Source organism: Myotis davidii, unplaced genomic scaffold (genome assembly GCF_000327345.1).
Source record: "Myotis davidii unplaced genomic scaffold, ASM32734v1 scaffold235, whole genome shotgun sequence".
Lineage (NCBI taxonomy): Eukaryota > Metazoa > Chordata > Mammalia > Chiroptera > Vespertilionidae > Myotis > Myotis davidii.
The window spans coordinates 4,581,333-4,606,851 of record NW_006287462.1 but is presented as its reverse complement, the minus strand read 5'-3'; the positions used below and the strand labels follow the sequence as shown (position 1 = coordinate 4,606,851).

The window sequence follows — 25,519 nt, the reverse complement described above, 5'->3', positions numbered from 1 at the left end:
CGACGCCAGACAGTCCCGCTCCTCCCGTTTGAGTCTGGGTCCCTAGAGACTTGCCCGGCTCTGGAGCTCAGAGTCTGAGACTCCCTCCCGATTGAAAAAAACCACCGCGCCCTCCAGCCCGCTCCGCGCGCACTTCGTACCTCAGTATTTCACTTCAGCACTGCGCCCCCTCTGAGTCTGGGTATGATATTCTCTTTCCTCCTAGTTGTAGAATTTCCTCTCAGCCAGCCTTCCTGTGGTTCTGGATGATGTCCGTTCAGTCTTTTAGGTGTAATTTGAACTGGTTTTTCGTGGCAGCAATCTCCGGCGTTAACCTATGTCGCCATCTTGGTTTTCTCTCTATAACATCAGGCTATGATGTATTTTAACTACATATACTAGTATGCTCTTTTTTAATGGTACTAGTAGTCCATAATTAAGATTGGTCAGGTTACCTTCCAGAAATGCCCTTCCAAAGCAAAATGATTTCCAAACCCCAGTTGACAGCCCATTTCTTTGAATAATTCATACCCAGAGTCTCACACCTGAGATGATGACATTTGGGATTTTTTGAGTTGATGATATCAGGATATTGTATAAATTTATTTGACTGAAATGTCTAGAATAGGCAAGTCCGTAGAGACAAAAGTATCTAAGTGGCTGCAGGAGCTAGGGGACCAGGGGAATGAGAAGGGACTCCTCAGTGGGTTCGAAGTTCCTGTTTGGGGTGATAAAAATGTTCTGGAACTCGTGCTGATGGTTGCACAATATACTAAAAGTACTTCCTCCGTATACTAAAAAGCAGTGAATTATGCATTTTAGAATGATGAATTATTGTTTGCGGATAACATTTCAATTTTTAAAACTTATTAAAATAGGAACTGTTCCATATATTTAGTGTATATATTATCTATATACAGGCATACCTCATTTTATTGCACTTCGCTTTATCTCCCTTCACAAATGTTGCGTTATTTACAAATTGAAGGCAAGACCCTCCACAGCAAAAAGATCTCAACTCACTTTATTGTGGTGCTCTGGAACTGAGTTCGCAGTGTCTCTGAGGTATGTCTGTACACACACACTCATGCGGCTGATGTTCGACTGGTACACACTATTGTGGCTATACCAGTGGTAATAATATTTCTTCTAGTGCCCTCTAGAAGAAGGTTACACCAGCTCATCAAGGGAACTCAGGACCCTGTTCTAGCTGCTGGACATTTGGGGATTTGGAGGTGAGGAGCTATAGGAAGGTAATTATTAACCTTTTCATTATGCATCTTTGGGTTGTTTTACATGATACACAAATGTGAGTAGGGGTTTTGAAATTTAAAAAAAATTAATACAACTTGAGAAGGAAACCATTTAAAATTATAATAATTAAAGCATTGTTATATTAGAATAGAAATAGCCAAACATCAACAGAGTAGAATAGAATTACAGACTCACACAGAAGTATATGCAGGATTGTAACATAAAAAACCAGAGGCATTTTAAATCAGTAGAGGGAAGGAGATGAAGGTTCTGGGGTGGGAATGGAGCATTCTCTGTACTTTACTCCTTTACCAAAATAAACAGCAGATAAATCTATTATTTAAATATAAAAATATTAAAGGAAAACTGGTAAAAAAAATGTATAAGCTAACGATCAATATAACACAAGCCATAAGGAAAGGATTGATATACTTGTCTACACAGAAATTTGAGATTTCTATAAAGCAATTTTAATTAAAATTTTATTTTAAAATATCTATACTTCATATGAAAACAGTTAATATCCCTAATACACAATGACAAGGCACATAAAAAGAAGAAAAAGAGGAATGATACAGTTGAAAAGGTGGTAAAGAATATGAACAGTGCTCGCTTTGGCAGCACATATACTAAAAAATTGGAACGATACAGAGAAGATTAGCAGGGCCCCTGCTCAAGGATGACACGCAAATTCGTGAAGCGTTTTTTTAAAGAGAAAAAAAAAAAGAAAAAAAAAGAATATGAACAGGCTACCTTTATTAAACATTTGTTATGTGCCAGGCATGTTCATGGAGTTATATATTCAATCTCCACGAAGATCCGTTGAGGTAGGTAATATAATCCATGTTGCAGTCACCTTTCCTTCCTCTACTCCCACGGTACCTTCTCCTACTAAACAAAAAGGCACTCACTTGCCTTGTTATAGTACATTGTCCTGCGATGTGCTGCTAACCAAAGGGGCAGCTCAAGAGTGCAGCTCTCTTCTCCAATGTCAGAGCACGGTGTAGGTAAGAAATCTCTGATTTTGCCAAACACTGAAAAGCTCTGTTCTTGAACTTCCTGCTCTCCCTCCCTCTCTTCTTTTCTCCCCTCTACTCCCCACTCCTTATTTTCACATATCTATCCCTTAGATTAAAATTAGAAGAAACTCATGGGGGCATATATTAGCAAATATGTTTATTTGAATTAAAAAGTAGCCCAGCTGGTGTTGCTCAGTGGTTGAGCATAGACCTATGAAACAGGAGGTCACGGTTCAATTCCCAGGTTGCAGGCTCGAATCCCGGTTTCTATTTCCCTCTCCTCCCTTCCTCTCTGAAATCAATAAAAATATATAGTTTTTTAAAACTCAGACTTTTCTGACAAAGTCAATCTGGTTTTCACAATGATAACTAGCTTTGTAAAATAGGTAACAAATTCATCATTTTTCCATAAATTGAGAATAAGATAAATCTGCAGATACAAAGATTTAACGGAAATATATTTAAATCACATCTGTAATAGAACATTCAAGAAATAATATATTAAACAACTATTTAAACTTATGATAAAAAATATTAGACATCAAGTAGACAATATTAGACTTTAAAACAGAAAAAGTTATGTAGTTATTTAAAAACATGTAGGGTATTTGAGAGAGCTTCTTTTTTAAACACTGCAAAAATGTTTGAAGTCTACTGCTCTAGAACCCTCACTCTTATTTACTCCACAGTACACTTCCCAGTCAGTAAAGAGCAAATGTGCCCAAACTCATTAGTAGATAAATGAAAATTTAATCAACAAAGAGATCTCATCTTTTCACGTCAGCCTGGTGAAAATTTAAAGTCTGGTAAAACCCAGCATCTGTGGAGCTGTGGGTAAATAGGCTTGTAAGAGTGTATATTTCAGTGGGTAATTTGACAATACCAATTAAAACTTAAAATGTGCACAACCTTGTCAAACTGGAAAGGGTTATATGGTTAAGTGGGATTTGGAAAAACTTATTCTTTTTAAGTTGGTATTTCTATAATGAAATAAAACTGAAGTTTTTATAATAGGGGCAGCAAAAAAAAGTTGCATTGACATAGGTAAGTATGATGATGGCTAAAGTCTAAAATGAGGTGAAACTTTCTTGGATATTATAAGGAAAAGTTAGCAACAGGTGATTAAATTAGATGACATATAATATTGCTTTCAAACCTAAAGTTTACTACTTTGGGAATTAAGAAATTATTCTTAGAGACCATATAGTGTATTTCTCTAAGTAATTCATAATTTCTTTGACAGTATCCCCAAGTAATTATAGATCTCTTGAATATATACTCTTTAATTTGAGCCCAAATCCCAGATTATTTATAATATGTCCCTAAATATTACTTGTGTATTTTACACCATATTATAGATTAATAATAATGGTTTACCTGAAATAAAATCTAGTGAAATAAAGTACGGATGTTCCTCCATTTTTGCTATATTACATGCTTAGAAACCTTATTCCTAACAAATGATCATCTATATCAAGGGTCCTCAAACTTTTTAAACAGGGGGCCAGTTCACTGTCCCTCAGAGCGTTGGAGGGCCGGACTATAGTTTAAAAAAAAAACTATGAACAAATTCCTATGCACAGTGCACACATATCTTATTTTCAAGTAAAAAAGCAAAATGGGAACAAATACAATATTTGTATTTGCATGTGGCCCGCGGGCCGTAGTTTGAGGACCCCTGATCTATATTGATGAATTTGGTTATATATCTGCAATAATCCTTTCTGCCACTAGATGGTGATTTAGCCAATGCTATGTTGGAATCACTAGAACATAATATTGGCTGGTAGCTACCAACAGAAGTTACTAAATAAGGAAGGGAAATACAGGTGTGATTAACATGTCCACTTGTGAATGAAAAAAGGAAAAATACCAAAGTAAAAGAAGGAAGCAAACCATATGCATATTAAGACTCTTCTATAAGAATTAAAAGAAAATGTCAAAACATGAATAATAAGTAAAAATAGGAGCCCTGGTAGGAATGGCTCAGTTGATTGAGCATCATCACAGATAGATTCCGGGTCAGATCACATGTCTGGTTCGGGGCTCAATCCTAGTAGGGGGTATACAGAAGACAGCTGATGGATATTTCCCTCTCACATCTCTCTCTCTCTCTCTCTCTTTCTCCTTCTTTCCCTCCCTCCCTCCCTCTTTTATCATTTCCTCTCTCTCTCTAAAAATAAAAACATTTTAAAAATAGAAGGAAACATTTTTAAATACATTATTGTCACAGACTTGAAGAACTAATTGGTGTTGGAGAGCCTTATATCTACTCCTTATCTTTTTTTCTACTCCTTATCTTGATGTACATAGTTCAATTGTAGTATTACTGTTATTCTTCTCTATCCCCAGTTCATTGCAACATTTTACACAGAAGTCACTATACTAGTTATTTAGGCTATTTTCACCTCAGTCCTGCGGGTGCCAAAGGCTATATATAGGGTCTAAGAAATGGATGTTTTCAGATAATAAATATCCAATTTTCTCTCTAGTTTCTCAAGTTATTTTATATACTTATTTTTCTTCTAACTGGGGAATGGATGTATCTAATACTCAGGATATAAAGTTTAGACTCAATTTTTTCAGAAAACAATAAGTCAAGGCCAAAATGGCTTTAGCTTTAACAATAACAACATAAATCTAGTGTACAAGAGAATGCTCAGACCAAGCTATTGTAAAGGCTCTACAGAACTGATGTTAATGTTATAAGAAGATGGGCGACTTGGGCATATTAAAGTCTAACAAAAAGGAAATGGAATATCTTCACAAAACAGAGAATCATAATTTTTCACTTTTAAAAATATTTGGTTGAGTTATTTAGAAGAATCCTGTCCTTTCTTACCTATAAGGTTGTATTTTGGTCCCATGGTCTTGAAATTCCAGTGCTTTCTTAACAACAGCTTCGTTTTCTTCTGGATAAACTGAACATGTGCAGTAAACAACTGCTTGAGCTTTAGTAACTACATTTAAAGAAGATGTAATTAACACAATGACCCCATTACCAATTCTAAACAAATGTGCTATGTTTCCAGACCTCTGTTTGTACTAATACTGCATTGCTTCAATGGGAATGATTTCCATAGACATTTGCATGGTTCCCCTGTATAGCACATATTAATTATGTAGTCTGTGCCCCAAAAGTAAAGTATATCTAACTGTTTTGTATAGAATTGAAAATTCAATCAATATGACAACCTAGTTACAAACACCAACAAATAAATACTACAGATGACCATGAGCGATTACTTCTAGCCACTGTTCCACAAGCCATATCATATACCTAGTTAAATGGACTCTGGAGATAGACAGAGATGTGGATCTTAGTTCTGTTATTTACTGCTGTCTAAACCTAGGAAAATTACTGCAACTCTCAGATTTTTCATCTTTAAAATGAGGTAATGCTACTACCTGCAACTCATTTGTCCACACTTACCAAGCACTGTTCTAGCTATTGGAGATACACAGACAAAAGTCCCTGTCCCTGGGGAGCTTGTTTTCTGTGTTTTATTGACATAATAAGATATAAATAAGCAGGAAAAGTATAGTTAGATAATAAATGCCATACAAAAAAAACAAAGCAGGTATGGAGGATGTCTAGTTTCAAGAGATGATACTGTAATTTTAAATAGAATAGTCAGGGAAAATAACCATCCAATTTAGTTACCAACTTTCTAATCTTCTATCCAACTTATGTCATAGATAATATACACAATTATCATGTTTAATGTTTAGTAGCATCAAAAGGGCAGACCTCTTCTGTGCCTTACATTTTGCCCTATTTCTACCTCATGATGCTAAATCCATGTGTATTGAATTACCAATACCCTATGAAACCGAGGGTCCCTATAACGTTGATTAAATTTAGCTTTAAGTCCTAGTTCTAGAAATTATATCCCTCTAGCTATATATACACCCCTCAGAGACCTAGCCTTTCCCCAGGCAGCAGAAGACAGATCAGGCTTGACTAATGGTCACAAGGTCTAGACCTCTGGCAGGCTCAGGCTAACGATAACATTTTGACATAAGTTTCAGGTCCTGAGCCCTAAGATGGAACCACTCTCCAGCTACTTTCCCAAGACATCAAAGGGACACCAGAAAATAACCTCAGAGCCGCCCTTAAGACCTGAGGAAATTATTCTTTACCCTTCACCTCCTACCCATCAGCTCCCAACATGACCTGGAACCAAAGGTGTCTTGAGATTTTGCCCTTTGTCTGTCACCTACCCATCCTCAAGGAATTCAGGCTTTTGAGCATTAGCTTCCCGTTCTCCCGGGTGGCACCATTTATCAATAAAGTAGCCAGTATTTCTCCACTGCAATTCTCAGTGTCTAGTGTTTGGCTCTACTAGCACTGGGTGGAGGAACTCTTTCTGTCTCTAACACCTATACTTACCTTTGAGTAGGCATTTGATAAACAGGCACTGAATTCATAAAAACGTATATAATTTCTTAGGCACTTTTAGATTTCCATGCCCATGTGTACTCAGAATTTAAATGGTACTTAAATCCGAATGCAGTGATTAAAGAATTTTATTACTCAGACTTCAAATCAAGAGATCTAGGCTTGATCTGTAATTTTCTCTCTCTATTCTCTACTTGGCAGTAAGAGAAATAAGAGTTTAATTAAAATTTGGATTGTAGAAGAGTTGTTAGGAGCAGGCAGTGACAACAGAAAAATTACATCAAGTAAGAAGCCAAAGAGAAGGAATAGAGAAGATGAAACTACCATAATGGATGCACATAATTATTTCACTTCAGCATTAAGAAATGTGAATTATGCTTGCTAACCTCTGTTAAAAATGATAGCAAAGCATATATTTTTAAAAGACTTAAGTTGATAAAAAATAAACATTTTGTTTCTTTAAGGTATTAAGACTGAGTGTTCTGGGAAATTCATTATGGTTCACACCTCACTGCCTGGTTATAATAGAGAAATGGAGTATTGATGCTTCTCAAATGACAAACATGTGAAGACTGAACTGATAAACTTACATTTCATTGCGTGTGTTAGCTGTGCATATTGCTGTTGAGCAAGAGAACGAAGTTTATCTTCTGATGTGCCTCCTTGAGAGAAATCTTTAAGTAAATCTGTATCTAAAAGCAAACAAATGTTTTAACTTATATCACTATTACATGTTTTCCATATATATTGCTATTATCACATTATTTAATTTTTGGATCATTTTCCCTATTAATGAAAGTTTTCATGGAAAATATTAAAACTAAATAAATAGTATTATAAAAATGCTGACTTAAATATTGAAAACTAAGTTGACAAAGATAATTTTTTTTAGTTTTAATAGTTTTTCTTTTTTCTCCAAACCCCTATGAGATAGCCATTCAACTAGCCAAATAAGTCTTTAGGTACAGAAAAGAGAATGCTGTCAGCTTAGAGACTAAGAGAAGAAAAGAGAAGATAACATTTATTTTCCCAGGTAGAAATGATGACCTACAGTCTAAGCTCAGTACAAAAAAACACAAAAGAATACAATTTTAAAAAATAACTTACCAAAAGAAATTTTGGATGAAAAAATTCAGGGAAGCAAATATATGCCTTCTTAATAGATCAAGAAACTATTACAGTAACATTTTAATTTCTGAAGCTAATGCTAAGATATTTCTTGATATTATTAGCTAAGACATATTGAATGCTACTTTATATAGATTATTTTATTCAACAACTTTTAACATTGAAGAAACTGTGTAAACATACATTAAACAACTTGTCTAAGGTCACATAGCTACTCTGCTGAGCCAGGATTCTAGCTCCAAAACTGACCATAGAGCCCGAATTTCTAACCTCTGTATTGTTCACCTCTTAGTAACTCCCTGGATTGAAACAGCCAATTATTTTTACCCCACATTTGGCAGTTCCCCACTCCAGTAATATCGCTGAAGGTTAATTAAACTCCATTTCTTTTCAATTTAGTTTTACACTCCACATCTTTCTACCTGTTCTAAAATTATCCACCACTTTTTAAAGGACTATTTATATATTATTACACTCTAAAACCATACAGATTACCTTTTTCATCCTATTTTAAAATAATTCCAAGTTATTTTAAACTTCATATATTCTTCAATGGGCCTAACGGTTTTCAATGTTTTCCAAAATGAATTCATGATTGCTCTCTTCCACCTATCATCTAAGTCTGATGAAACATCTTTTGTATTCATCCCCTAAATTCATGGCTACTGTTTCTACCATAGTCATCGGGTCAGCAGCTCCTTGTTTGCTTTGGCTATGATTTCCTCAAAGTACAGTTACCTTCAAAAACCCTCGGTTTTCCCAAGTTTGCCAAAGACCACTTGTTGCTTTATCCTGTTGCCTCAAAACATTACCAATACCTAGAAAACTTTTTCCTGTCTCCCTTTCTCATCATTTGTAGTTTCCTTTGGGCTGGTTTCCCAGCTTCCAGTTTATTTCCATCCACAGCTTATTTAGTTCTGCATTCCCACTCCAACTTGGCCCAGGATAAGACCAGAGACCCACATTCTCAGCTATGATTCTCTTGCCTGCGAGGCTTATTATAGGTGCTATTTCTTCCCCTCTCTTTTCAGTGTCTACTACTTCTTCATTGATCATTTCCCAGAGTTAGTGCAGGCATTTTCTCAGTCTGCTCTCCCATCTCAGATAGTTATTCTTCTGTTTAACTCTCACTGGAAAAACATTATCTACAGAACGTCAATATTCCACATGGTACAGTGTAAGTCCAATTAAAGATAATGTAGTAAAATAAACAAACAAAGAAGCAAATAAATAAATAAAATGTAGTTACTGGAAAGAAAATGTTAACGTTAAGTTTAAAACCCAGTTTCTCTATTTACTAGCTATTTGACCTTAGACAACTTGCTAAATTTCTCTAAGTCTTGATTTTTCCTCTCAGTAAAATAGAAATAATCAAATAACACTATCCCCCAAAAGTTATTTGTGACTATTAAGTGATAGTGCATGTGTACTACCTAGAATATCGACTGGGACACAGTTTTGCTCAATAAATATTAGTTCCTTTCCCTTCATTTCTTTTTCTCAATTTTTAATTATGTCCTTGCTAGAAAGAGAAAAGTTACTCCCCATGTTCTGAATATTAGTGGAATGTCTTGTCTAATATTCTAGTTACCTTTATCTACGCCTTTCAATATACTCAAGGGGTCAGTTTCAGTTAACGTGGGGCCAGTACGCTGTGATTAAGAGAAGGATTCCAAGTGCCGACCTTGGAGTCAGAGCAGTTGTACTTGAATCCGGGCTCTGACACTTACTAGTCTAATGACTGGGGGACTTCAAACTCCACTGTAAGCCTCAGGTTCTGTATTTGTAAGATGAAGATTATAAGAGTAACTACTACTTTGCGTTCTTGTGAGGATTTGGTGACATTACCCAAATGAAGTGCTTAGCTCACATGTAAGTGCTCAATAAAGGTTAATGTTAAATAATATTTTGAAATGTATTAAAGAGGGAAATAAAATATTCCTAGAATTAACATTTAATCTGAGTATTCATATCAGAAACCATATATGTTAAGGAAGTCTTGAGTTTGAAACAGTCTGATTATGATTTAATTAGGCCTGTGTTTAGAATATAGGTTCTGAAATCAGGCAGCTCTAAATTTGAGTCCTAGTTCTGCTCCTAACTAGCTGTGTGACCTTATAAAAATGAATTAATCTTTCTGAGTCTCGGTTTTTCATCTATAAAATTTGGATAAATTGTTGCCCCAGCTCAGTGGTTCTCAACCTTCTGGCCCAGCCTTGGGCAAAATATGGCCCGCGGGCCGGATATGGCACGTTTGAAATGAATAAAACTAAAAAAAAAAAAGACCGTACCCTTTTATGTAATGATGTTTACACATTAGACATTTACTTTGAATTATATTAGTTCACACAAACACTCCATCCATGCTTTTGTTCCGGCCCTCCGGTCCAGTTTAAGAACCCATTGTGGCCCTCGAGTCAAAAAGTTTGCCCACCCTTGTGCCCTTTAAATACAGTTCTTCATATTGTGACCCCAACCATAAAATTATTTTCGTTGCTACTTCATAACTGTAATGTTGCTACTGTTATGAATCATAATGTAAATATCTGATAAGCAGGATGGTCTTAGGCGACCCCTGTATAAGGGTCGTTCGACCGCCAAAGGGGTTGCAACCCACAGGTTGAGAACCACTGCGGCCTTGCTGGTTTGACTCAGTGGATAGAATGTTGGCCTGCGGACTGAAGGGTCCCAGGTTCGATCCCAGTAAAGGGCACATGCACAGGTTGCGGGCTTGATCCCTAGTAGGGGGCGTGCAAGAGGCAGCGGATCAATGATTCTCTTTCATCACTGATGTTTCTATCTCTGTATCCCTCTCTCTTCCTCTCTGAAATCAATTTAAAAAAATATTTTAAAAAATAAAAGTAAATGCTGATAAATTGTAATACCTATAACTTGAGCTCCAGAATATGCCAGAACAGCACTGGCCAGCTTCTGTTCTGATTGCCTACATCATTCCAATTAATACATATTTTGAATATCACCCTTGCCCATATCTCACAGGATTGGCTTAAGGATTAAATGAGGCAATGAATATCAAGTACATTATACATAGTATTCCGTACATGGAAGCTATTCATTAATCAGATATATCTGATTTCATTTTAATTATTTTCAATAATTTTATTTAAATTATCAATACATTTCAATAATTTAAAATTTAAAAATTAAAACAAGTACCTTCATGCTCATTTAAAATAAATTCTACTGGATTACTAATACCCAGTCCTGAACAACGAGGTAGCAGCAGAATCACTTTAACTTTCTGTAATCTATTATCCTTACATTCAATGTTCAGAAATGTCTCAGGAAGTATTTCAATATCTGGGAGAAAAATATAGAAAAAATTAAAATACTAATTAAAAGCCCTAATACAGTATGTAAGTAAGCCTATTTATCATTGTTCATTTTTAAATCCTCATTGCCACAAAAAGTCATTCTAATGTAGTCAGAAAAGATGATGTTCATCTCTGATAAATTCCCAAAGTTAATACATGAATTCTGTAGGGTTTTCTCTTCACTTGAGAGAGTGATTTTGAAGTTTAAATATTTTCTACATAAGACATAATTAAGTATTCCATTCTGAACTTAAGATTCCATGTAAAGCAGTATGCTGCAGTGGAGGGAAATGGCTTTAGACACAAAAATACCCAAATTTGATTCCCGATTTCACTATTTACTAGCTGTGTGACAATCTCTCGAAGCCTCCATTTCCTTCTTCATTAATGTGGGATAACAAAGCCTCCTTCATCAATGGTGGTGAAGACTGAGATGAAGTAGTTAAGCTCACATGGAGCCTCGTGTACACTGAGTGCTCAGTAATGGTGATTTCCCTGTCCATTTTTAAAATCCCCTTTTATATTCTATCTTCCCAGAAAAAAAACCCAGATATCAGTAGTATTTATGAGCCACAGTGAAAGTTCACTCAGAGGCCTTGAAATTTAGTTTGAGAGTCTGCCCTCCCTCAGGTTATAACTCTCTGTACCCTATCATTTTTGTTGTTGTTAATCTCCACCAACAATCTGCAATGGAGGCACATGCCCTTGCAAAGAAGCAAACCCGGGAGCCTTCAGTCCTGGGCCGAGGTTCTAACCACTGAGAAAGCTGGCCAGGGCCCTGTGCCCCTATCTAAGGCCACTTCTCTGCTTCTGCGATGGCTCATGTTCCCCTCACTGCTGAGGAGTCACCCCTGAAACTGCCCTACCCACTCCTTCCTCTCTCCTGATTAAGTTTTCCCTCTTCCTATTCTGTCTCCTTTGAAATTATTGTTTTATTCAAGTGGGCCTTTTGTCCTCCCACCCCCATTTTAACTTATTAGAAAAGTTCAAACATATAAAAAATAGCCATAATATATAATAAATTCTCAAGTATTGTCACAGTCCTGCATCAGTGAACCATTCATGTTCAATCGTTTCATCTACATCTGCACCCACTTCCACCACCCCACATACTTTGAATCTATAAATATTTCACCGTATATCTCTAAAAGATAAAAACTCCTTTTAAAATAGAATTACAAAATTTTTAGAAATCCTAATTACCATTAAATAATAATGGCATCAAATGATGGCTAAAGTTTCTCATCAGACATACATGTCAAACATTTTTAATAGTTTGAATTGATACATCTTATATTAAACTTTTTTATCTAAAGAAGCTTCCCCTTCTATTTTTCTTACCATTTATTTCTTAATGAAAGTTGGTTATTTGTACTAGATTTTCCCACAGTCTGGATTTTGCTAATTGCTGCCCTAGAGTGTAATTTCATATGTCCCTGTTTTTTGTTCTTCCCATTAATTAGTAGATCTTTAGAAGCTCAATTAGATTCAGACTCTCTTGTTTTTTCGTTGTTGTTTTTTGCCGGTGGGGAGGCAGAGAGAAGCAAAACTACTTCACAAATGGTGTCATATTCACCCACTATGTTCCCTTTGTAGTATCAGCAAAGGGGTTATAAAATAGTCATAGGATGGTGTCCCCTTAGCCACAGTTCGTTGTCATGGTTTCAGTTACCTGTGGTCAACCATGGTCTGAAATATTAAATTTCCCCAATCATCAACTTCAGCTGCTCCTGACATCAACCATTGACATCGTCATGGCTCAATGATTCAGGATCGCTGGAAGCAGATGATCCTCCTTCTGATATGTCATTAGAGGATCATAGTAGCCTAACACTTCATCTCATTATGTAGGTGTTTATCATCTCACATCTCATCACAAGAAGGGTGAGCACAGAACAATAAGGTATTCTGAGAGAGAGGGAGACCATATTCACATAACTTTTATTGCAGTATATTGTCAAAACTGTTCCATTAGTTGTTGTTAATCTCTTACTGTGCCTAGTTAAAAAATTAAACTTTATCACACCTGTGGTTTGAGGCACCCATTGTATTCCCTACAGATAAGGAGGGGCTACTATATACTAATTCTATCACCTTTTTAAAATTTATTATCTGGAATACTTCTAAAAGGAGAAACCTCCTTTCCTTTATGCTTGGCCACCCAATAGTTCCTGTTTTCCCCGTTAACTAGGTAAAAGGTGGTCAACTACTTGAGAGCTCTAAAATGTACAGAGGTGATAACTGTACAGTAGCCACTGCCTGCCATGGCTGGAAGAACTGTAAACAAGGAACTTAAGTCAGAGGAGGGGGAGGGGCAGCAAGACTGAGATTGAGCTCTCCGAGGGCAAGGCTAACACTGCTAGGACCCCTGCATGGCCGCCACAGGGAAAAAGTCTTGCAATGTCTCTCCAGCACCCTTTGAAGGCAGAGCCTAATGCAGAGCCATCTGGCAATGGAGAAATGGAGTATAGGGTATACCAAAAGTTGTGTTAAGTTTTGGTAAGTTGTATTGTTCCAGGAATATGCCCATGTTGTTTAAATGTTCAAGTTTGTTGGCATTAAGTTGCTCATAGTGTCTTTTTATTATGTTTTAACTGTCTCTAGGATCTGTAGTGATTTTGATCAGAATGGGCTCAGAATTTTTTTTTATATGTGCTCTGACCAGGGATCGAACCTACAACCTTGGCAAATTGGGATGGTACTCTAACCAACTGAGCTAGCCAGGGCCAGATCATAATTGTTTTATGATCTTTTTCTTGAGTCAAAATAAATTCAGGTCCTTTATCCATTATTTGTGATATTTGTCTTATTATTGAGTTTAATATATTTTAGATACAAGTCTCTTATCAGAAATATGATTTTCAAATATTTACTCCCATTCTGTGGGTTGTCTTTTTCACTGTCTTGATGATGACCTGTGAAGAACAAGTTTTTAATTTGGATAAAGTCCAACTTAGCTAATTTTTTCTTTTGTTTTGCTATTGTATCTAAATAACCACTGCTAAATCCAAGGTCACCCTGATTTCTTCTAGGAGCCCTATAGTTTTACCTCTTACATCTCGGTCTTTAATCCACTTTGTGTTAATTTTTGTATATAACTTGAGGTAGGAGTCGAACTTCATTCTCTCTTTTTTTAACCCTTACCTGAGACTCTTCTTCCATTGATTTTTTGAGAGTGGAAGAGATAGGAAAAGAGAGAGAAATATCAATGTGAGAGCAACACATCAATTGATTGCCTCCTGCATAACCCCTGATCAGGGCCCAAGCTGGAAAGGAGCCTGCAACTGAGGCATGGGCTCTTAACTGGAATTGAACCTGGGACCCTGTGGTCCACATGCCAATGCTCTATCCATGGAGCCAAACCAGCTAGAGCCAACTTCATTCTTTTGCAAGTGGCTATCCAGTTATCCCAACAGTATGTGTTATTTCTTCCTCATTGAGTGGTTTTAGCATAATCTATATATATAAAAGCCTAAGTGACTGTTCGACCGTTTGCTATGATGCACACTGACCTTACTACTGGGGTCCGGCCCATCGGGACTGGGCGAGATAGGCCGGGCATGCCCTGGACCCCTCCTGTCATCTCTCCCTAGCCCGATTGTGCACCAGTGGGGTCCCTGGGCCTGGCCTGCACCCTCTCGCAATCTGGGACCCCTTGGGGGATGTCAGAGAGCTGCAGGCCAGGCCGAGGGACCCCACTGGTATATGAATCCATGCACCAGGTCTCTAGTGTGTGTGTATAAATATAAAATATATCCTATATAATAAAAGCCTAATGTGCAAATTGACCAAATGGCAGAACAACCAGTGGAATGACTGGTTGCTATGATGTGCAGACTACCAGGGGACAGACACTCAACGCAGGAGCTGCCCCCAGCCTGCAGGCCTCAGGCCAGCCAAGGCAGGTGCCAGCAGGGCCCCCCCAGTTGTCTCACCGGTCGCTCCACAGATCAGCCCTGATCGCCGGCCAGGCCTAGGGACCCTACCTGTGCACAAATTTCGTGCGCCAGGCCTCTAGCATATTATATATTGCAGTTGTTTCAGTAGTATGTATCATACATGTTAATATGATATTCCAATTCCCTATTCCATTTCCCTCTCTCCCTTAGCTATTAGATATACATTCTTTGTTTGATTGCTCCAAATATTATTACACACATCACTGACTTAGTAATTTACTACTTTTATCATTTCATGGACAGAGCAAGAAGGACAGAACATATTAATTCTATTTTCTTCTATGTGATGTTGTTGTATTTTATTTTAATTACATATAACACACATATTTACAATCCCACAAGACATCAGACTATACTTATTTAGATTTACCTATATACTTACCTTTTCCATAGTTCTTCATTTCTTCCAGTATCTACAACTTTCTATATGAGATGATGTTCTTTCTATTTAAACAATAGTCTTTAGTATACCCTTTATTGTGTTTGCTGGTGACAAACTCAGATTTTATTTGTCTGAAAATGTCTTTATTTCACTTTATTTTAAGTGATATTTCTGTTGAGTATGAAAATCTAGCCTGGCAGTTTCTTTCAGCATGTAGATATTGTTTAAAGGTCTTTGGCTTCATTGTTTCTGTTGAAAAGTTAGTTTTTAGTTTTATTGTTATTCTATTAAGAGTAGTATGTATCAAAATTACAACTAAAATACAGAACCATCATTGAGAACTGCTTGAAAGCTGGCTGAATGGAAGCCCTACAACTAGAGAAGAAAACACACTGAGATTGGTAGGAAGGAAGCCCGCATTGAGAAAGCTGGTCCATCACCCATGTGTGCTGCTTTTTAGTATATGTGCTGCCGAAGCGAGCACACCCATGTGTGCTGCTTTTTAAATCAGCAGAGATATTGTCTCTGTGGAGGCCACCCAAGAGGAGAAAGGGGTCCCAGAGCTGGGAAGAGAAGTCCCCATTAACTACGGGCTGTAAAAACCAGCCAGGCCCTAGCCAGTTTGGCTTAGTAGATAGAGTGTTGGCCTGCAGACTAAAGGGTCCCAGGTTCGATACTGGTCAAGGGCATATATGCCCAGGTTGTGGGCTCAATCCTCAGTAGGGGACATACAGGAGGCAGGAAATCAATGATTCTCTGTCTTTATTGATGTTTCTCTCTCTCCCTCTCTGAAATCAACAAAAATATATTAAAAACAAAAATAAAAAACCAACAGGGATTGGGGCTCAGTGACACAGAGGCTGCCGGAGACCCAGGTATTCCTTTTAAATGGCCAGCATGTGAACTTACTCGGACTCAATACCTCTGAGCTCCAACACTGGGTGGCTCTGGGGGACCCAGACACATACTGGGAGGAGCTGGACTGTTTGGCATTGGGGCAGGAACCCAGGGGCGGCTTTCTCCCAGACAGGCATGCTTGCAAGGGTCCTTGTTCCTGCACTGGAAGCCGTATCAGTGTGGCCCACACTGTTTGCTCTGCCCTGGTGGTTCCCTGAGACCCTGCCCCATCGAATTTGCAGCTCCACCCAAGCTGTTAGCAGCAACTTTTCCAAATGAATGGCCTGTCCTGGCTCAGGCTTTGTTAAAATCTATCAAACAAGCTCCAGCTGTTGACAACATGCCCTAACCTATCAATAAAAGGCCCAAGACCTGGCACAAGCCTGCCTTGCTTCACAGGCTTCGAATCCTGCACAGCAGTTCTCCCACTGTACTCACAGCTGGTCATCACAGCCAATTGACCTGGAGATCAACTCCTCCCAGAGAGACTTAACTACAAGACCCTGCACACAGCCCACACAAGGGTGCACAAGAGGGCCCAGCTCTGGTGACTGGGAAGGCTGAGCCCCTGGGCCCTAAGGGACACCTACTATACAAGGCCACTCTACCAATTCCAGGAGATATAGGAGCTCTGCCTATTACATAGAAACAAACACAGGGAAGCAGCCAAAATTTGAAGACAAAGGAACATGTCACAAATGAAAGAAATGGAAGTAAGCAAATATTAGATACAGAGTTCAAAACCATGATTAGAAGGTTACACAAGGGTCTTCATGAGACTTTCAAGAATCTTAGTGAGAATGCCAAAGACATCACAAAGGACCAGTCAGAAATTAAGCATACACTAACTGAAATAAAGAACAATTTACAGGGATTCAACAGTAGAGGATTCTGTGAATCAAATCAATGACTTAGAAAATGAGGAAGCAAAAAACTCCTAATCAGAAGAGCAAAAAGAAAAACAGAATAAAAAAAATATGAAGAAAGTGTAAGGAGCCTCTGGGACAACTTCAAGCATATCAACATGTGCATTATGGGGGTGCCAGAAGGAGAAGAAAGAGAGCAAGATATTGAAACCTATTTGAAGAAACAATTACAAAACTTCCCCTACCTGGTGAAAGAAATAGACCTACAAGTCCAGGAAGCACAGAGAATCCCAAACAAGAGGAACCCAAAGAGGCCCAAACCAAGACACCTCATAATTAAAATGCCAAGTGTTAAAGATAGAATCTTAAAAGCAGCAATAGAAAAGCAGTTAGTTACCAACAAGTGAGCACCCATATGACTGTCAGATCATTTCTCAACAGAAACTTTGCAGACCAGAAGGGAGTGGCAAGAAATATTGAAAGTGATGAATAGTAAGGACCTACAACCGAGATTACTCTACCCAGAAAAGCTCTGTTAGAATTGAGGATCATATAAAGAGCTTCACAAACAAGAAAAAGCTAAAGGAGTTCATCACCACCAAACCAATATTATATGAAATGTTGGAGGGTATTAATTAAGGAGAGGAAGAAGGAGGAGGATAAAATATGAACAACAAAATGGCAACAAATACGTATCTCTCAACAATCAAATCTAAAAATCAAAATAAATGAACAAGAAATCTAATGAACAAATAAACAGGTGAATGAAATGGAATCAGAGGCATGGAAGCATGGAACAGACTGATGAATCTCAGAGGGAAGCAGGGAAGGAGGGGCAGGAAGAGATTACATGTTCCTTTGTCCAGATCTTCACAGAGAGTGAAGGCCTGGGGTTGGGTGGGAATCGGGTGAAGGGGGACATAGGAGAAAAATAAGGGGGACATCTGTAATACTCTCAACAATAAAGATAAAAAACAAACAAATAAGAGTAGTATGTATCATCTCCCTGGTTGCTTTGAACACTGTTCTTTGACTTTGTCTTTCTGCAGTTATGCTATGATGTGCCTTGTATATTTTTGGTATATTTATTCTTACTGGAATGCATAGGGCTTCTTAGATCTATGACTTAATTTATTACATCCATTTTGAAAAATTTCCAGCCTGAATTTCGAATATTATTTCTTCCCAATTCCTCTTCTCTTTTCCTGGTCTCCCAGTCACAACATACATCACTGGATCACCGAGTCTCATGTGTATTTTGTGATATCTTTCATATTATTCACACTTTTGTTTTCTCATGCTTTAGTCGGGGTATTTTCTTCAGGCTTATCAGTTCACTTATTCTTTCTTTAGCTCTGTTTAATCTAATCTATCAATATCTCAATTTCACATATTGTATTTTTCAGTTCTAGAATTTTCTTTTGACTTTAATTTTTTAAAATGTTTTTATTGATTTTAGAGAGGGAAAAAGAAAGGAGAGAGAAACACTGACGAAAGAGAAACATCAATATCGATGGGCTGCCTCCTAGACACCCCTACTGGGGATCAAGTCTGCAACCCAGGCATATGCCATGACCGGGAATCAAACCTGTGACCTCTTGGTGCATGGGTCAATGCTCAACCACTGAGTCACACCAGTTGGGTTTCTTTTCACTTTTTAAAATTATTGTTTCCACTTCTCTGCTGAAATTCTACAACTTGGCATTTAGTCTCATCAGCATATTAATTGTAGTTATTTTGAAGTCCACATCTGATATCTCTACTATTGGACCCTCCGTGGGCTTGCTTTTATTATAGTGGGGTTTTTTCTATTTATTTCAGTTATAGATTTTCTTTTTGTTTATCTAGTAGGTTGTTTTTTATAATTTAGTGCCAGACATTGCATTTGAAAAAAATTAAGAGATAATATGAAACCTAGGATTATGTTATTTTCTTCCAGGGAGAATTTACTTTTGCTTCTGGTAGGCAGCTAAACCTGAGCACTAGCAATCCCAGATCATCGTAATCCAACTGCTAATTGAGATGATTGACATTTGGGCTTCAATTCATGGGAGAACTGATTACTATCCAGGATATACTTCTTTTGTGCTCCAAATAAAATGCTGGTTATTTACCAGTCTATTTTTCTAGGTCAAGCCCTGAATTCTACTTTTTCTCTCCCTCACCCTGTGAATCTGTCAAAAGTTTTTCTTACTTTTAAGCCTCACTGGGCCTATAATAAATGTTATTTTTAATCCTAGCATGATCCAATAAAAACCTTTTTAAAAATAAGAAGCATAAGGGGACTTATCTTCTAGATAATATCTTTGTCCCTTAAGCTCTCCTATGATTGTGTTCTTATTTATTAAAGGATGATCAATCATTTCTATCACTCACTTTGACTACTTATTGTTTGAACCTAAAATTAAATAGTGGCTAAATGTCAAGCAATATACCAAAGTACCAATATGTTCATTAATGTAAACTGTAGTTGTTTAGCCCTGGCTGATGTAGCTAAGTTGGTTGGGCATTATTCCATGCACGGAAAGGTTGCTGGTTCGAGTCCCAATCAGGGCACATGCCTGGGTTGCAAGCTCAATCTCTGTGCAGAAGGTAGCCAATAGATGTGTCACTCTAACATAGATGTCTCTCTCTCTCTCTCTCTCTCTCTCTCTCTCTCTTTTTCTCTTTCTCTCTAAAAATCAATAAAAATACATTTTCAAAAACTGTAGTTGTTTAACCAATATTAATCGATAAGAGCAGACTGATATAGCATGAGTTAGTGAGGATTTTAAGAGTATAGTTCACATAGAGTTTTTACATTAAAAATAACAAATTCAAACATTTTTATTTATTTTTTTTTAATTCAAACATTTTTAATATTTCTAAATCTTCTTGTAATTTTTATTGATTTGTTTTAAAGAGAGAGAGGAAGGGGGAGAGAGAAACATCAACTTTGTTGTTCTATGTATCCATGCACTCATTGATTCCCTCTTGTATATGCCCTGACCTGCAACGTTGGGGTTTCAGGACGATGCTCCAACCAACTGAGCTACCTGGCCAGGGCTCTAACTCTTGTAGAACATTATCAAACAAATGAATATTAGTACTTACTTTTACATCCCATTTTTGTGAAAAGGTTCTTCAGGTCAGGATGCTTAGCTTGTGACTGCACTCCACACACAAATATTTTTGAGATATTATTTGTTAAGTTTGACATATGGGCAACTGTGTACCACGAACCTGTATTGACCATTAAGATATCATCATCCACATTTAATAAAGCCTTTACAGAATGGACAGCAAGACTTCGAGATTTGTCCTGCAAGATATGGTATGATTAGAATTTCAAAGAATTTAACTAGAAGCATGAACTGACTTCTTCTGGTAAAAGAAAGTAGTTGGTAGGAGCCTTGAAGAGACACCTAACCCATTTTATTTTAAAACATCCTATACATTAAAATACAAAGTTAACAAAAATAACTGATATAAACTAATTTAAAACAAAGACCTTTGTTTAGCTTAAATTATGACTGTTACCATTTAACTTTGATTTGTAAGAGGTATATAATGCAATGCCAAAGTCCCTAAAATGTGATTAATAGATTAGTGATGTCCTGCCCATTCATAGTCATTCATGAAAACCCATTCATCTACTACTGCCATTCGTCCTTATTTTAAAAATTTTTTTATTGATTGATTTGAGAGAGAGAGGAAAGAAGAATGAGAGAGAAACATCAATTTGTTGTTCCACTTATTTATGCATTTATTGTTTGATTCTTGTATGTTCTCTGAGAAGGGATCAAACCAGCAACCTTGGAGTATCAGAACAATGTTTAACCAACTGAGCTACCTGGCCAGGGATACTGCCATTCTTTCTTCCCTATTACATTGTAATTTAAATTGCTGCTAGTTCATAGAGCTTAAAAAATGGCTGACAAGCATATAAATGGAAGCTACACAGACTGGGATTCTGCAGTTGATCCAGAATCTCTAATTAGGGTGTCTCTCTAATATAAGGCCAAAATTCTGCCCAAGAATATGGGTCCAGTAAAGGAATAAACCTTAGAAGACAAGGTAAATGTGAGCTAAGAATTGGAATCTAAGGACATAAAAATTAATTTAACTTAATATTTTAGACCTCTTATTTTTCATTTTATGGAAACCTCATTATACCTCATATTCTCTTCCTGCAGACATTACACACCTCTTACAAATCAAAGCTATAAGACTATATTAAAGAGTTAATGGGAAAGTATCACACACTGCATTTTCAAATGCAGGATGGCTCTAGCATTTTCCACAGAAATATAAGGAAGAAAGGTACATCATTGTACCTTCTCTTGAATCTTCCCTTGGGAGAGAAAAATATAGCTGCCAGGAATTCAAGTCTCCCCACGTATAGAATCTGGGGAAAGAATATGTTCTTTTACAACTTCACATAGGACAAAGATGCCAAAGAACAATAGGAACACTGATTGGAGAGATATTAATTTTATTCAAGGTGGAAATTAGAAACCTCCCTGATAATCTGTAAAAATATAATCAGTTTGTCAGATTTTATTTTATTTCTTTTTTGTTGTTGATAATCCTCACCTGAAGATATTTTTCTATTGATTCTTAGAGAGAGTGGAAGAAAGGGAGGGGGAGAGACAGAGAGAGAGAAAAGCAATGATGTGAGGGAGAGTGGTTGCCTCCCCCCTGTACCCCGACTGGGGCTGGGGATTGAGCCTGCAACCAAGGTACATGCCCTTGACCAGAATTGAACCCAGGACTCTTCAGTCCCTGGGGCCAATGCTCTATCCAGTGAGCCAAATCGGCTACAGCAGGTTTTATTTTTCAGTGGAGAGATTCTTTGGATAAGTAGGATTATTGAGAATCACAATGAATAAAAGTGTTAATTTACCTGAAATATGAGTTTATAATCTTTGAAGAGATCTATATTTAGAAGATCACTTTTAAGATGAGATGGAAAAAGTAAGACATCATAGCAATGTTGGTCCACAGCAAAGACTTTTCCACCAGTATGCAATACAGTTTTGACTTTAGTGTAGCCTCTTTTCTTCAAACTAAAATAAACTTCTTCAGGGCTGTAAAAATACAACATTAGGTTGTAACTACAAATATATTACATTAAAAATCTATTTAACACTAGCATCTTTTCTTACAAAAAAAACAAAACACAAAGACACCACTCCATATATTACATTTAATGGAACTTACAATTTTAGGCAACAATTAGTTAAAAGATAGAGACAGAAAAGCTAACCTATTTACATGATTATCTTTGGTAGTTTGGTGAGAAGATTCTGAACTAAACTATGATTCTCCAATAACTCCCCCATTTAAAAGGTAATATTTCTTATCACATTATTTTGAAATATGAATAAAGAATTTGATTAAAACTCTTACCTAATTTTTAAAGTATTTATCCAAGCATAAAGTGGCAACGTGGAGGCCCTTAGTTCCTGGTTCCTAACTGTTTCTGGAAGAATGTGGTCAATTGAAAGGGCATCATGTTTGATTCGACATCTTGCCAATGCCGCAGCCAATTTTGTCTTAAAACTAGAGACAGAAAATCCATTCTTGGTGATTACTGCATTGAAGACAAGTCTATCAATTTTCCACTGGAAACATTAACAAATTAGATTTCAAATTTTAACAAATCCTTCAGTAATTCTATTTCAAATTTTTATAGTCTAAAATAAAAAATGGCCATATTTGAAAATAGAAATCCAATAATCCTGCTTCCTCTTTTCAGTTTTTGCTGCCCCTGTATAGTTTACTGTGCATCTGCTCAGATACTTATATCAAGTGCTAGTTTCAAGGCAAATTTAATGTAGTGAGAGAGGTGTAGGATTTAGAGTCAGACAAACCTGAAGTTAAATTCAGGTTCTGTCACTTATTTATTAGCTGTGTGACCTTAAGACAGCAACAGTGCAGTATTTTTTTTAGGGGGGGGGAGAGGAAGGGGAGGAGAGAGAGAGAGAGAGAGAGAGAGAGAGAGAGACAGAGAGAGAGACATTGATTTTGTTGTTCCACTTATTTATGCATTCACTGGTTGGTTCTTGTATGTGCCTTGACCTGGGATCAAACCCACAACCATGGTATATGAGGACAATGCTCCAACCAACTGAGCTACCAGGCCAAGGTAGTCTTGATAAGATTAAGGAACTTGCATGAATCTGTATCAAGCCCTTCCTAGTTCTGATTATCCCAAGCCTCAAAGTTCCAAACAACAGAAAAGAAAAAGAATTGGTTAGCATGACCATGAAGACCCAATCATTTTTCTTGATCTCACAGCCCCAATCCTATATAATAAAGAGCTAATATGCAAATGGTTGTCACACCCTCGTGCCCTCGGAGCCGGAGTACCTGAGGCTGGGCCAGGGGACCTGAGGCCGCGCCCCCCGCCCAGCAGGGCTTGACAGGGGACCTGAGGCTGTGCCCTCCACCCTGTGGGGCTTGACAGGGGTGGAGCCGGCCAAGTATGGGTTTCGCGTGATTTCGAGGCCACACACGTGGGCGGGGACTTGACTCTGGGTTCCGAAGAGCACCCCAGACTCTGACAGGAGGGAGATTTTCATATACATTTTACTAATTTTCTTTCATCTCTGACACTTCTATTATAGAGAAAGGGCAAATAAAATATTAAAACATTTCCTCTAATTAATTCCGTTAATGTGCACTAACTTTGTGCACCAGGCCACTAGTTTTTAATAAATGAGAATACAAGACTTTCTTTTGACCCATATTCATATCATTTTCACAGTAGGAATCTAATTGAATAATAAACCTCAAGGATAACCTTGAGCCCTAGCTGGTTTGGCTCAGTGGATAGTGTGTCGGCATACAGACTGAAGCATCCCAGGTTCAATTCCAGTCAAGGGCACATGCCTGGGTTGCAGGCTCAGTTCCCAATGGGGACTGTGCAGGAGGCAGCCAATCAATGATTCTCTCTCCTCATTGATTTCTATCTCTCTCATCATTAATGTTTCTATCTCTTTCTCCCTCTCCCTTCCTCTCTGAAATCAATAAAAACATGTTTTTTTAAAAAAAGGAACTAGAAAAAAATAACTTTAAATGAGAAATAGGGAAGAGAATCCACAAAAGAGTCAAGTACAACCAGGGTGATGTGTGTGACTGCCAGAAGCTTAATAAAATTAAGCTTATTATCTACTTGGTAGAATGAGAACTTTTCACTTAAAAATGTGTTTATGTGTGAATATGTATACGTGCATAGGGGAGTTGGAGAGGAAGAAAGAGAAGAAGAGGGAGAGAACAAACATAGAGGCACTTGGAAGGGAAAGTGTTTTCAAACATGAAGTCTTCTAGGGCTACAATAAAATTAGATTGGTGTAGTCCTATGTACTAATGTCACAAAACTCCAGGAAGGGATACTAAAAACAATTACATAATACATTAATGCACATAAAAGAATACATTAATATAAAGGAGGTAACAGTTCTATATTATACACTGTGAATTGTTTCTGAGTACAAACTATTTTTTATTAAATAATCTGTCCAGCCGAAACCGGTTTGGCTCAGTGGATAGAGCGTCGGCCTGCGGACTGAACCGGACATCATCCAGAACCACAGGAAGGCTGGCTGAGTGGAAATTCTACAACTAGAAGGAAAGAGAAAAGCATACCGAGACTCAGAGGAGGTGCGGTGTGGAAGTAAAATAAAGAGGTACAGAGACGCATGTGGAGAGGGTTGGTGGCTGAGAACAGGGTTGTCTTTTTCAATCGGGAGGGAATCTCAAGCTCTGAGCTCCAGTTCCGAGTGAGTCTCTGGGGACCCAGACTCATACAGGAGAAACTGGACAGTCTGGCATCGGTCGGAACTCGAGGGCAGCTTTCTCTCGGGGGTGCTTGCAGCGATTGCCGGAACACTGAGAAGCAGGGCCTCTGAGGGCAGGACTGAGAGCAGCCATAACTGCTTGCTCCGCCCAGTTGATCCCCTGGGACCTAGCCCCACCCAAGCCATGGAGGCCTTTGCATATGAAAGGCCTGGCCCTTTGCAATCTGATAATTACCTAACAAACTACAGCTGGCCAAAGGCCCCAGGGCAATTTGCATTGTGTCACAGCTGGCTCCTGCTGGATAGCCTCAGGCAGAGGCTAGATTAGCACCTCCTTAGAGATCCAGGAGCCAGTGTGCCTGGTGGTCAGTTTGGGACCATCCAGATTGCAGCTCGTCGGATCCATAAAGGACACACTCAGGGAGCAGACTCAGTGACCACCAAAGCCCCACCGAAGCAAGTCTTGCCCCAGGGGGGTGTCTCCAGCACAGAGGTTCTCCCACTGCAGACACCG

The 25,519-nt window shown here is 37.8% G+C and overlaps 1 protein-coding gene across 1 annotated transcript in view; it reads right to left on the bottom strand.

Annotated features, from left to right (window-relative positions):
* NSUN7 (NOP2/Sun RNA methyltransferase family member 7) overlaps positions 1 to 25,519 on the bottom strand; it is a 43,241-nt gene that overhangs the window by 5,399 nt on the left and 12,323 nt on the right. Inside the window, exons 4-9 of the mRNA XM_006759318.2 lie at positions 22,613 to 22,765; positions 22,107 to 22,290; positions 20,315 to 20,522; positions 10,960 to 11,103; positions 7,245 to 7,346; positions 5,095 to 5,212 (exon numbers count right to left, since the gene is read on the bottom strand). Of these exons, the coding sequence (XP_006759381.1) occupies positions 5,095 to 5,212; positions 7,245 to 7,346; positions 10,960 to 11,103; positions 20,315 to 20,522; positions 22,107 to 22,290; positions 22,613 to 22,765 (909 nt within the window). The remainder of the gene's footprint in view (positions 1 to 5,094; positions 5,213 to 7,244; positions 7,347 to 10,959; positions 11,104 to 20,314; positions 20,523 to 22,106; positions 22,291 to 22,612; positions 22,766 to 25,519) is intronic.